This window comes from Pinus tabuliformis, chromosome J (genome assembly GCF_031772625.1).
Source record: "Pinus tabuliformis cultivar Carrire ecotype Pingquan chromosome J, CPIR1, whole genome shotgun sequence".
NCBI lineage: Eukaryota > Viridiplantae > Streptophyta > Pinopsida > Pinales > Pinaceae > Pinus > Pinus tabuliformis.
Window position 1 is genome coordinate 1,564,108,701 of NC_142295.1, and position 13,206 is coordinate 1,564,121,906.

The window sequence follows — 13,206 nt, forward strand, 5'->3', positions numbered from 1 at the left end:
TGTCACAAGTTTTACAATATTCAACAGTAATTTCTTTTGACTGTATTTTCTCTCTAACAAAATGGAACTGAGTGTCTATATGTTTGGTGTTTTTGTGAAACACTGGATTGTATGCCAATTTAATGATGCTCTGGTTGTCGCTTTTGATGGAAGTGGGATTCTTCTGTTATTTTCCTGCATCATTGAGAAGCCTTCTCAACCAGATCGCTTCACACGTCACTGCACACAATGCTTGATACTCAGCTTCACACGAAGACAAGGCTACAGTACTCTGCTTCTTGCTGCTCCATGCTATGACCCCGGATCCTATGTTGAATGCGTAACCTGTGATGGACCTTCGATCATCCAAGTTACCTGCCCAGTCTGAATCTGAAAAACCTGCTAGAATAACATCAGATGCGTCAGTGTATAAAATTCCATAATTAACAGTACCACAAAGATACCTCAACACACTTTTTGCTGCTACCTAATGAATTTCAAGCGGTTTTGACATGAATTGGCTCAACACACTAACAGAGTATGCTAAGTCAGGTCTGGTTGTTGTAAGATATATCAAGCTTCCAACCAGCTGTCTGTACATTGTAGCATAAACCTCTTTAGTGCCGTCGTCACTGCTCAACTTCAGATTCTGCTGCAAAGGTGTCGCTATTGATCTACACTGATCCATCCCAAACTTTTCTAACAGATTTCTGGCATACTTCCCTTGGGTAAGAAAAGTTTGCCCAGTATCTCTACATACTTCTAGTCCTAGACAGTAATGAAGGCTTCCAAGATCTTTCATCTCAAAAACTTGTGCCATAAGCCTTTTGATTCCTCTGATTAAATCATCTGCATCTCCTGTTATAATCATGTCATCTACATACAAAGAAATCAGAATAATCTGCCCCTGCTTATTGTACTTGGTATACAAATTTGGGTCATTTAAACTTCTATGAAAGCCATACTCTAAAAAGAAAGAATCAACCTTTTCGTACCAAGACCTGGGTGCTTGTTTTAAACCATATAAAGCCTTTTTCAATCTGCAAACAAGATGTTCCTGCCCCTGCTTTACAAACCCTTCTGGCTGTACTAAATAAATTTCCTCTTTTAACTCACCATTTAAAAATGCAGATTTAACATCAAGCTGGTGTAGCTCCCAATTATATTTAGTAGCTAAAGCAATAAGCATTCTGATTGTATTTAACTTTGCTACAGGTGCAAAAGTATCATCAAAATCTATACCTTCCTACTGTGAATATCCTTTTGCAACCAACCTAGCTTTTAATTTCTCTATACTTCCATCTACATTCATTTTTGGTTTAAACAGCCATTTACATCCTATGGGTGTTTTATTCTTAGGCAGTTCAACTAAATCCCAAGTGTCATTTCTAAGAATAGATTCTATCTCTTCATTCATTGCAGCCCTCCACTCCTTAAATTGACTAGCTTCTTTGTAATTAGTGGGCTCTACAATGTTCAAAACATTTGACATCAAAGCATAGTCTCTCAATTTTAATGGTTTTTTAGTCTTCCTACCAGATCTCCTTGGTAGGGGAATTACCTCAAATTTGTTTTCTTCAGCTCTAAATGGGCTTGCTTTATCACCTTCTTCCTGTTCTTCTTTTTGCTCTTCTTCATGTTCTTGCTCTCTTTCATCCTCGCTATTTTCATCCATCAACAATGGAATGTGCCAATCATCACCAATGTCATCTTTCCCTTCCTGTACCTGTTCATGAAACACTACATCCTTGCTTGCAAATATCTTATGAGTCTCAGGATTGAACAATTTATATGCTTTAAATTCTGTGCCATAACCAACAAAGATGCATCTAACTGCTTTAGGATCTAATTTCTTCCTATCAGCTTTGGGTATATGGGAAAATTCTTTTGACCCAAATACTCTTAGATGATTTACTGCTGGTTTGAATCCATATAGAGCTTCAAAAGGAGTTTTGAAGCCAAGATACCTGGTAGGACTTCTGTTCTTCAAATATACAGCAGTATTAATAGCCTCTGCCCAAAAACTTTTAGATAGATCCTTACCTTGTAACATGCTCCTTGCGCACTCCACCAAGGTTCTGTTTTTGCGTTCTGCGACTCCATTCTGTTGTGGTGTGTGTGGCACTGTAAACTGCTGAACAATCCCGTGAGATTTGCAGAATTTCATGAATTCCCCTAGCTTGTATTCTCCCCCTTGATCAGAACGGAGAATTTTTATACTCTTACCAAACTGTTTTTCCACCAAGGTTTTAAATTCTCTAAAGCACTGGAAAGTTTGACTTTTCTTACTCAGAAAATAAACCCATGAGTATCTAGTGCAGTCATCAGTAAATAGCAAAAAATAATATGCTCCACCTAGCAACCTTGTCTGCATAGGTCTGCATATATCAGTGTGCACTAGTTCTAAAATATCTGTTTCCTTCCTCCTATCATGCACAAGAAACTGTTCTCTATGCATTTTACCTAAGGCACATCCATCACAATTTAATTGAATATTATGAAAGATAGGGAGCCCCTCAACCATACCTTTTCTCTGCAATAGCATGAGGTCCTGCAAATTCAAGTGACCGAATCTCTGATGCCAGAGTTGTTCGGCTGTCGATTCTCTTGCAACCATGGCTCGCTTTGATATACTCTTTACATCTAGTCTGTATAGGCTTCCAACACGCATGCCTATTGCAACTATTTATTTCCTGCAATCCTTTATCACACAATGAGTCTTGAAGAACTCGACTTGCATATCTTGATCAGTTATCATGGATACAAATATCATATTTTTCTTAATTCCAGGTACATATAAAACATTTTGAAGATGACTAATTTTTCCATTTGGTAACTTGACTGGAATAACCCCATAACCTTTAATCTCGTATCCACTATCATCTCCTAAATAGATTTTTGATCCGTATGTACTTTCTTCAAGACTATCAAAAAATTACTTTTTACCTGTCATGTGAGAGGATGCTCCAGAATCAACATACCATATATCGTCCTCATCAAATGCTGAAAGGGCATGGTCGACTATGAACAGTCGAAATTCATGACTAAAATCTTTATCTTCTTCAAAATCTTCTCCAATAAAGTATCATCTGTGCTTTGCCTTCTTCCTTTTTGCATCATCAGCCTGCTTCTTAAAGCATACATTCTGTACACGACCCTTCTTTCCACAATAATAACATTTCTTTATAGAATTATTTGCAATCATACCTTTTTGTGGACTCTTCTGCGATGTTCCTCCTTTCTGCTGTGATTGCTGCTGTGGTTGCTTCCCTCTGAATGATTGTCGTTTCACCATCAGCGCAAGATCATCAATCTGGGGGTTCAAGTTCTGTCGCCGCTCTTCCTCTTGCAGCAAGATCCCTGTCAGATCATCAAATGTGGGCGCTTTCTCCCTTGCCGCCAATCCAGTGATGAACATTTGAAATTCATCTCGCATCTTGTTTAGTGTGATTGAGACAAGATCAGAGTCAGACACCACCTCTCCGATGTTCCCCAATGCATCTTTCACATCTTTGATTCGCGCAACAAAAGCAGCAGCAGGCTCACTTTCATTCATCCTCATCGAAAATAGCTTGCTTTTAAGTGCCATAACTCGGCTTGTGTTCTGGGTCTGATACAGATTTTTAATGGTCGTCCAAATCTCCGTGGACGTTTTACAGTCTCTGATGTGCGGGATAGCATTGTCCTTCATAGACATCTTCAGCAAGACTTTTGCCTTGTTCTCTCGTTTATCCCAGTCTTGCTCCTATGTCCCCGCATTCACCCTCTGCTCATCACCTGTAACTATGGACCAAACATTCGCTCCCTCAAGCAAGGTCTGAATCTTAAACTTCCAGTTCGTGAAGTTAGATCCATCGAGTTTTCTAGACTCGTGGAGGTAAGATTCCATCGTATTACTCATTCTGATCAGATCTGAAAATGAATCTACCCAACAATAACAAAAAATCGATACCTGTCAAATCGATACTCACTGATTCAGATCCGGCAATATCTGACAAATTAGCAAGATCAATCCCGCTCCGATGAGCAAATCCGTCGTTTTTCAATACAGCTAAAAAATCGATTTGATCAAAACTGATCCGATCTGCCTCTCCCGGATAGATTTGCAACTTCTCCGATCTGCTCCCTTCGCAAATCGCCAAACGAAAATGAGGCTTCCCGCAGATCTCCTTGTAGGTAGAGTGGCGCGTTCCCGAGCAAAAAATATGTGCCCAGAAAAAATTGGTGCGAGTAAAATTTACTGGCGCGATTAATCCGTGAAATTCCGCGCCAATCGAGTATTTTGGCGCTCTAGCGCGACTAATAGACGAACAGACGCGCCAATCGCCCTTCCTGGCGCTACTGTCAGCGCGAAAAGTGTGCCAATCTCCTTCTACTCAGAAAATTAAAAAAACATCTAGTTCGAGCCAGGTGTTTTGTAGTCCACCTGCTCAATTGAGCACAAAGCTCTTTGTGTACATGCAGCCACAGAGGCACCTCAAACCACACAGGCAATTCTGCCACAAGGCAAGCTGGCCACAAAGGCACTTCAGTCACAAGAGGTGATAAAAGATCAGGCTCACCCAATCTGAGCTCTGATACCAAGATAAAATGTGAACAAAATTGAAAATGAAGGAGATGTAGCTCACAGGTGAGGCCTGCACCTGGAGACTACACTCAGAACATAGAGATCACTCTCGTACACTCTATTATTCATGAATGAAAGATTACATCATTAAATACAACACTATGAATTAGGAAGTTGCAACCAAACCCCTAAACTCTAGGAACTAATCCTAAACTAGGGAGATACGTTACAACTATGTAACCATTTTCTCCATTAATACAAAATAATATTAATTATTTTCAACTTACCATTTTGGAGAGTAGCATTTATGAGTTTTTAGACGTTGGCAGGAGAAAATTTAATGGCCAAATCCCATATGACTATTGGCGGAAGATTTGAATGCAAACGATTACATGATGTGGATGGAGGATTGGATGACGGGTGGCGAGGATGGCACGAGAGAAAATAGGCAAAAAGGGGTTGAAAGATGGTATTTCGGGGAGAGGGAGGGGTAGGAGTGGTAGGCGGTAAAGGGAAGGGACCCCTCGAAATACATGTGGAGCCACCATGTTATCTTGGGTGGTTTTATTGTAAACCATATTTCGGACCGCCACTTCATCGTTAAGTCCCGAGAGGTTGTGGGCGCCCGAACATCGTCCCCCACCGTTGATCTAGGTAAGGATGATCTCGACCCTTCAAAAATGAAAACGCTTTATAGAAAGCGACAAAAAACATCGTCACCTTTATTTTGAACTTTAAAATAAAATTTAATATACTTTAACTCTTACTGACATTTGAACTAGTGCGCCCCTTTGGGGTTTTATTATTTATTATTTATTTCTTTTTCTTTTTTTTTCTTTTCTATTTTTCTTTTCAAAGGCTAAAGAATCTTAAAATGAAAAATAATTTACAATATCCTTATGGGATGAATGGCTAGATAACCATACCTTGACTACTATATTTATAAGACCCTAATAAACCCCATCCATCAGTTATACTTGGCTAATAAAATCATATATGTACTCTATTTTGGAAAATGCAATGAGGTAGTTCTTGAGTATTAAAGGAAACATCAAAAAGCAATACCAAAAGAAGTCTACCCTCTATTTTCTTATTTATATCTTTTAGTTAACATTCTTGCAAGAAACAAAAGCATCATGTTCTACCATTATGTATATAAATGAAATAAATTTGGTCATGAAAACGTAAAAATAGAGTTTATAGATATGTCTCATATGCCATCACATGCGCGCATGAGAATGATGAGTATAACAAACAAAGGACCATAGATCAAGTAATTCACCTTGTTTGCATGAGGACATGCAAAAGTCTCGGTTTGGGGAGATTTTGGGTCACTAATTTTCCACCATTTAACACATATTTCATGAAATTTGGAATTATTTTATTACAAGGACATTAGTAGAATTGAGTATTTTGGTTATTTTGAAATTCTAGATCCACTATTTAATTCTAAATTTAATGAAATATGTGTTATTTACTATTATCAATAGTTATTCATTTTACTATTTTTCTTACAATTTCGCCCATCGATCACCTCATTTACCATAATTTCTCATAAAACACCATGATACACTTTCTTATGCATTAGCGACTAATCAATATCAGTTTCCTTCATTTTTAATAGATGAAAGAAGATTATCATATGTTTTACTAATGATAGTTTACAAGCTCTGTTCTTGAAGCTATTTCCATAGCTAAATGCATTGTTGGCACATTTGCACACCTTAAGGAGAAATAATACCATCTAGGTTTTGTTACTAGGTAGTCTGATATGGTTTGATTCCTATTATATCATACCCAGGTTGTACACATAAGTCTCGAACTCTCAGTCAAATTTTTAGTCAACTTTAGTTGCAAATTCGAGGCAATCAACTTTAGACTTCATTTTTGGGCAAATGAGGACAAATCTCAAACAACCTAGACATGGGATTTGTGTAGAATGAGCCAAATTGGGTGACACAAAGAAAATTTTCCATATTCTTTATGGTTTAGGTGATATCTCATTTTCTAAAGATGAATTTTCCATATTTCATGAATGGATAATTTTCCAATGTGTCACCCAAGGCCGACTCAAAAAGGAGGTTAAATGAGCTATTTTTTGGTGAATTTGTTGTAGGAAGATAAGATATCATTAGATCTTTGTCTATATCTTGATCCAGGATCCACTAAAAATGTATTTGATACCATATTTTATAAGTTTATAAGCAAGAATTCTATCCTCCCTTCACTACTTTGTATAAATACATGCCTTGAAATCAAAAGAATATAGAATTATGGATTTGAAGTCTAATGTATTGAAACTATTTGCAACTAATAAAATTTTGCTAGTCTCATGTTGCTTATGATGTGTTGTTTGCGATTTGGTATGAAATTGTATTTATTTCCATTTTAACACTCTAAATTTCTTTAGCTATGCGCAACCCAACCACGAAGGTGTACGACAAGGACACACATTGTCTTCACTTATTTACATGATTTATTTTTTTTTGTTGCAAACTATGCTCCATTTTTCTCATAGCATAGAGAGATTTGAATATAAGTTCATTGTATCTAATTTGGGTTATAATTTGTGTTTAATTTATAGTGATTGCATCTTTGCTTACAATTAGTTTATTTTCTTTCGAAGTTGTGAATTGATTGCATTTGTGAATTAATTATTTCTTTAATCACAAGGGAAGATCTTTGTGTAACCTTCTTATGCAGAACCTCGTGTACATGTGGCACTTGTCTCAATTCATGATCAATTGCTTACTAAGATATGCTAGCTAAGTTAAATTGCAAATACTGAGCTACTGAGCCCACAATAACCTGCTTATGTAGAACCCTATGCAATATGTGGTACTTGTCTCAAAATTCCTTCTTTCAATTTTGCAGAGATTAAAAAGTTAGAAACTAAGTCCTAACATATATTGTGCCTTACACTTCACACGCTTACCAACCTGGATTGATGAATCAAATGTAATATAATTGTAGTGCAATTGAACTGACTGACACCTAACCTATAGAATCATAGTAAAAAATGGAGAAAAATGGCGAGTGAAAGTTAACCTATGTCTATGTTGGAAATGTAGTTTCTATCCCTAAAAGGTGATTTGGCTCAATGCAATTACCAGGATGAAACATGTATTGGGTTTGTCGATATCCCAAGACTTGTAACCTATAAGAAACATAAAAAATAAAAATAAAAAGAAAATGGTTTAAAAACTACCATAGATGGAAAGGAAATTAAAGGAAATACCCCTAGGACACAACCTAGGACTTGAAATGTTGAGATCCCTAGTGCAGTTGCCAATTTTTTGGATGTTTCCTATAGCAAGGTTTAGCCAAAAAAAATCTAGAGGTTGCATCTAGTCTAACATGTAAAATTATGATTCATTAAACCCTAGAGCCTATTGATTACACATCCATATGTTTTCTTGATAGATTTGAAATAAAAATAACAACAAATAATTGATAAATATACACCATAGGAAATTTAATAGAACTCCAAATCATTTACCTAAAGAATGACCTTTATATTATAAAACATGTGGTGAAGATCTCCAAGTTACAAAGGGTACTTGATAGACATACTCCTTGGGAGGGTTCATTGTGTGCCATATCCCAGAGGGAGACACACTCTCTCTCTAACAAGTGGTTTGGCTAGCAAATAGTTAGTGAATATGAAAACTCAAAGATGTGGTAGAATTCAATAGAAATTTGACTATAGTTTTGACAATAAAATAGTCATTGTCAAATGAAGAGGAAAAACTCCTAAATATAATAAATAGTTCCTATATTTAATATGGTCATATCTAACTACTTTTGATATTTTATTATTTTTATGAGAAAAAAAAAAGATAAAAAAAAATAATAATAAAATTGATTATAAATAATTAACCTAAAAATAATGATTTATTAAGTTAATTGTTTAAAGTAATTTATTAAAATGTTTTGATTTAACTACATAAAATAACGATCTATAATAATTTATTGAATTAATTATTTAAAATAATTTATAACTAAATAATTTATTAAAGTGTTTTGATTTAACTACATAAAAAGAGTCTAAAATTCATAAATAAATAATTTATTATATTATTTCCATGATCTATAATAATTTATTGAATTAATTATTTAAAATAATTTATAACTAAATAATTTATTAAAGTGTTTTGATTTAACTACATAAAAAGAGTCTAAAATTCATAAATAAATAATTTATTATATTATTTCCATGTAAATATGTAAAATAAGCGACAATAATTAAATTACTTTACATAGGTGTGTAAAATAATGAAAATGGTATAAAATCAAAGTATTGATGACCTATGTTTATTAGTATTTATGACATATGTTAACGTAAATAGACAAAAGTATTTATAGTTCTATTTTCTTAAATGAAAATAAATTTTAGAACTTTAGAACTTTTTCGGATTTTCAAATTGATTTCTTTCACACATTTCTCTATCCAAGATAAATGTTGTAAATATGAAGTAGATTAATCAACATATCTAATTTATAAAATAATGTGAATTACATATGATTGCGCGGGAATTTAAACTCTTCCCAAAAAAAATATTCTTTGACAAGAAATAATGGAATTGTTAGGGCGTTACATTTTATAGCCACGTGAATCAGGTGCCTATCAATTAATCAGTAGGAGTTTCGGCAGAGCTATGCATTTAAAGAGAGTAAATAATTTGAAGTTCTGTTAATTTTTTAAATTGCTCGATTGATTAGAGGATTTGTTTATTTGCAACTCAACTTTTTTAAAAGAGGCCCAGACTCCCAACTCTTGTAGTTACGTGGGAAGGGTTAAAAGAGGCCCGGACTTCCAACTCTTGTAGTTACGTAGGAAGGGTAGCTCGTAACTCCAGGTGGTTAGAGTAATCAACCTGACTTTGGTAGTTCGTTGGGAAGAGTAGTTAGTACCTCCCCTTTCTTATTTGAAAGAGATTCCAATTTGTTTCATCCCTAAGAACAATGGTTGACCAGGAAGAGTAGTTTGTAACCCTTCTCTTATTTAAAGAGAGGCTCTTGAGAGAGGCAAAGAAGCATTATTAGCTCTGCGTTTCTGCCCAGAGTCAAGTAAGAAGAGAGACACAAAGAGGTTCCAGAGAGGCTACAAGGTAATCTCTATATCGGAATTGCTGTAATAAAATGTCTGGAGCTTCAATGGCAGCTGCTAACTCTCATTCCAACAATGATGATAAGCAACAAAGCGGAGTTCCGTTGCCGACCCACGAAGAGGAATGGATTAGTTATATTCAAGAGAGTTCACGTGTTGATGGCAGATCGCCTTCCGTTGTGTCGATATTTAGAGTGCCCGGCGCACTCATGAAAGTCTCGAAAAACAGAGGAGCATATGTTCCTAAAAGAGTTTCGTTGGGTCCATACCATCATGGAAGGAGTGCAGGGCTTGCTGCAATTGAACAGCACAAACCAAGAGCCTTGTGTAGAATGATGGAGAGGGTCAGTGGGGAGCAGCCTGGTCCAAATAATATGGATTTCGCCGTGCGTGCAAGGAAGGCGATCGTGCAGGTGCAGGAGGTAATCAAGAACAACTACGACGGAGATGTCAAGTATGAGGGAGAGATCCTCTCTACGATGTTAACTTTGGATGGTTGCTTCATTCTAGAGATAATGAGGGTACTTGTTTACAAGATGCCGTATGAGGCCTATGATCCTCTTTTTGAAAGAAAAAGGCTTCTTCATGTTGAGCGCGATTTGCTGAACGACATTTTGAAGCTCGAGAATCAAATCCCCTTGATCGTTCTCCAAAGGCTGCTACAATTGGAGCTTCAACAGGACGATGTCACGGACACCCTTTGCGAGATCGTGCTCCGCTTCCTTCTCATATTCTATCCTTTTGGCAATGAAGAAAAGGAAGCATATGTTGATGATGGTCACTTGTTGAGCATCTTCAAGCAGAGGCTGCTACTAGAGGATCAAGGTCATCATCTTCTGGATTTTTTTCACACCCTCGTTGTGTTTGCACCATTCGGAGATGCTGGCAACAACTCGGTGTCCATTGACGTCATAAACACGGGAGGCGAGCATGCACAGTACACAAGGCTCTCCAACGAACGGGACGACGATGCGGTGGTAGTCGAAGATATCCCTTGCGCAGTAGATTTAGCCAATGCTGGGATCAAATTTAAGAAATGCCTTGGAGGCATAAAAAATATTCATTTTGAACCGACTAGCGTCACCCTGTATCTTCCTTCTCTCATTGTAAATGGTGGGACAGAGTTAAGATTCCTTAACTTAATCGCTTTTGAGCTGCAAAAGCGATTCCAAACCAATTACGTTATGAATTACGTGTACCTTATGAAAAAGTTAATTGTCACGGAAGAAGACGTGTCGTTGCTAATGGAACAGGGTATCGTTAATAACTCCCGTGGTTCGAACGTTGCCCAGTTGTTCGACAATCTATCCAACGAAATCGTCATCACTCCAGAAAATTTCATGGACGGACTGCTGGAAGAATCAGAGATGGTGCGACTGGTGGAGCACACCAAATATAAATGGTACAGCTATCGTGCTGAACTTTTGAATGACTATTTCTCAACTCCGTGGAAAATTCTAGGTGTGGGGGCGGCAACTCTTTTACTGGCGCTGAGTATTGTGCAAACCGTCTTCATAATACTCACACTCTACAAGTAGCCTCTTGTGTTTTCTTTCTCCAAATAATTCATCACTATGACTGGTACTCTTTTACTGCCGCTGAGTATCCTGCAAACCGTCTTCACAATACTCACACTATACAAGTAGCCTCTTGTGTTTTCTTTCCGCAAATAATTCATCACTAAGACTGGTATACAATGGGGGTTTCTGCTTTTAAGTGAATTTTATGCTATAATTAAAGTGTGGAAGATGTGATGCCGGTTTCTACTTATTATGAGTCCCTGCCTTCAGCACGACTATAGCGATGCGCAGATCTTTGACTTAGCATTAATTTAATTGTTAATTAATGTTTTTAAGTGAATTTTATGCTATACACCTTAAATTAATGTTTTTAAGTGAATTTTATGCTATACACCTTTTCAGCAGCACTATAGCGATCCGCAGATCTTTGACTTAGTATTAATTTAATTGTTAATCAATGTTTTAAGGTGAATTTTATGCTATAATTAAAGTGTAGAAGATGTGATGGAGGTTTCTGCTTATTGCTTATTATTAGTCCCTACCTTGAGCAGGACTATAGCGATACGCAGATCGTTCACTTAGCATTAATTTAATGGTTAATTAGTGTTTTTAAGTATTATTATGGTTTATCTCAAATTCTAGGGTGCTAATTGTTATTAACCCAAAAATTGTTGATTTAGTATTAATTTAATGGTTAATCAATGTTTTTTTTTTTTTTTAAGCATTATTATGGTATATCCAAAGTTTTACTGTGCTAGTTGTTATTAACCCAATATTTAAGCAAAGTTTTTGACTGAAAAACAAAAGAGATTTCTTATTGCAGCATGGCTCACTTATTAGTCCCTGCTTACGGTAGCGCAGGACTATAGCTCCATTGAGGTTTACCAACTATTAAATTTTTTTACTGACCACTTTATTGGATTTTATAACTAATGTTTGAGTAGAAATATTAAATTAAATAAATTTTTATTTAAAATTTTAGTTTCCACCTTTTATTGCCTAAAAAGCTGTATAATTTTGTTAAAAATAAGATAATCAATTTCACATTTCACTTTTAAATTGAATTAGCATTACTTGGAAAAAAAAATTAATGCTTTGCTCTCTCCACCGCGAAGATATACAAAAACATATCCAAAGCAACCGATCCAAAACCACCGCATTACACTTCGTGGCATGCCTTTTACCGATACAAAGCCACCGCATGCAATCCAAAGCCACCGCATGCAAGCCAAAGCCACTGCATGTTGCATGCCTTCTACGTTTTCATTGGAAGGAAATAACTAGTAGGTATGTAGCTTTTGAGTTTTCATTCCACCCAATCCTCAACCTCTATATCTAAATATATGCCCCGGGAGAACCATTATGCAAATGATTGTTCTCATAATCTGAAGAAGAATTCCAAAACGCGGTCCAGATTCTTTCTGCTTCAGCGCTATACAGAGACGCATGCACTCATGGAGATTGATTCATCATGGAGATTGAGTCATCAGATATGTATGGAGATTGAGTCACCAGATATGTATGCAACCTTTTCCTGTTAATTTTGCATAAAGCATGAACATTTTAAATTACATTAAACAAACATTTAATCCATCATTCATCAAATTACAGATCTATAAATTTCGTACCTTTGAAGAGCATGTATGGATTTCATGTTTTTATTTGAGCTTCTCGATTGTTGACAGTCCTCCTCGTGTAACCCTTTTTTTTGTCATGTATTACCGAGATGGGCAGGCTAAGAGGCATACTGGTCAAGGAGACAGAAGTACAACTTTGCAACAGCTTTGCAGAACAATTTTGCATTAGATGGAGGGGCCACTGGCACCATATCCCTTTCTTTGCCTAGAACCATATCTCCTTTTGTGGAGTACTTTGAAGCAACATCAATCAATCACTGGATACATGGAAAAAGGTTTGTCAACACAATATCCCTTTTACATAAGAATGGAGACAAAAAAGTAATTCATGCCCTTGGTACAAATTGAAATGGTTTGAAATTAAAATTAAGAAAATGTCTACATTGAAATTGT

General features: G+C 36.2%; 1 protein-coding gene across 1 annotated transcript; it reads left to right on the forward strand.

The window, feature by feature from the left end:
* The first annotated feature begins 9,554 nt into the window (after positions 1-9,554).
* LOC149233471 (UPF0481 protein At3g47200-like) lies at positions 9,555-11,283 on the forward strand. The gene has a single exon (XM_089376747.1). It carries the CDS (start codon positions 9,689-9,691, stop codon positions 11,192-11,194), a length of 1,506 nt encoding a protein of 501 aa, XP_089232873.1. The 5' UTR covers positions 9,555-9,688; the 3' UTR covers positions 11,195-11,283.
* Positions 11,284-13,206: the final 1,923 nt, after the last annotated feature.

What these genes read in the sequence shown, in the direction of transcription:
- LOC149233471 (XM_089376747.1), top strand. Translation starts at nt 9,689, where the DNA reads ATGTCTGGAGCTTCAATGGCAGCTGCTAACTCTCATTCCAACAATGAT.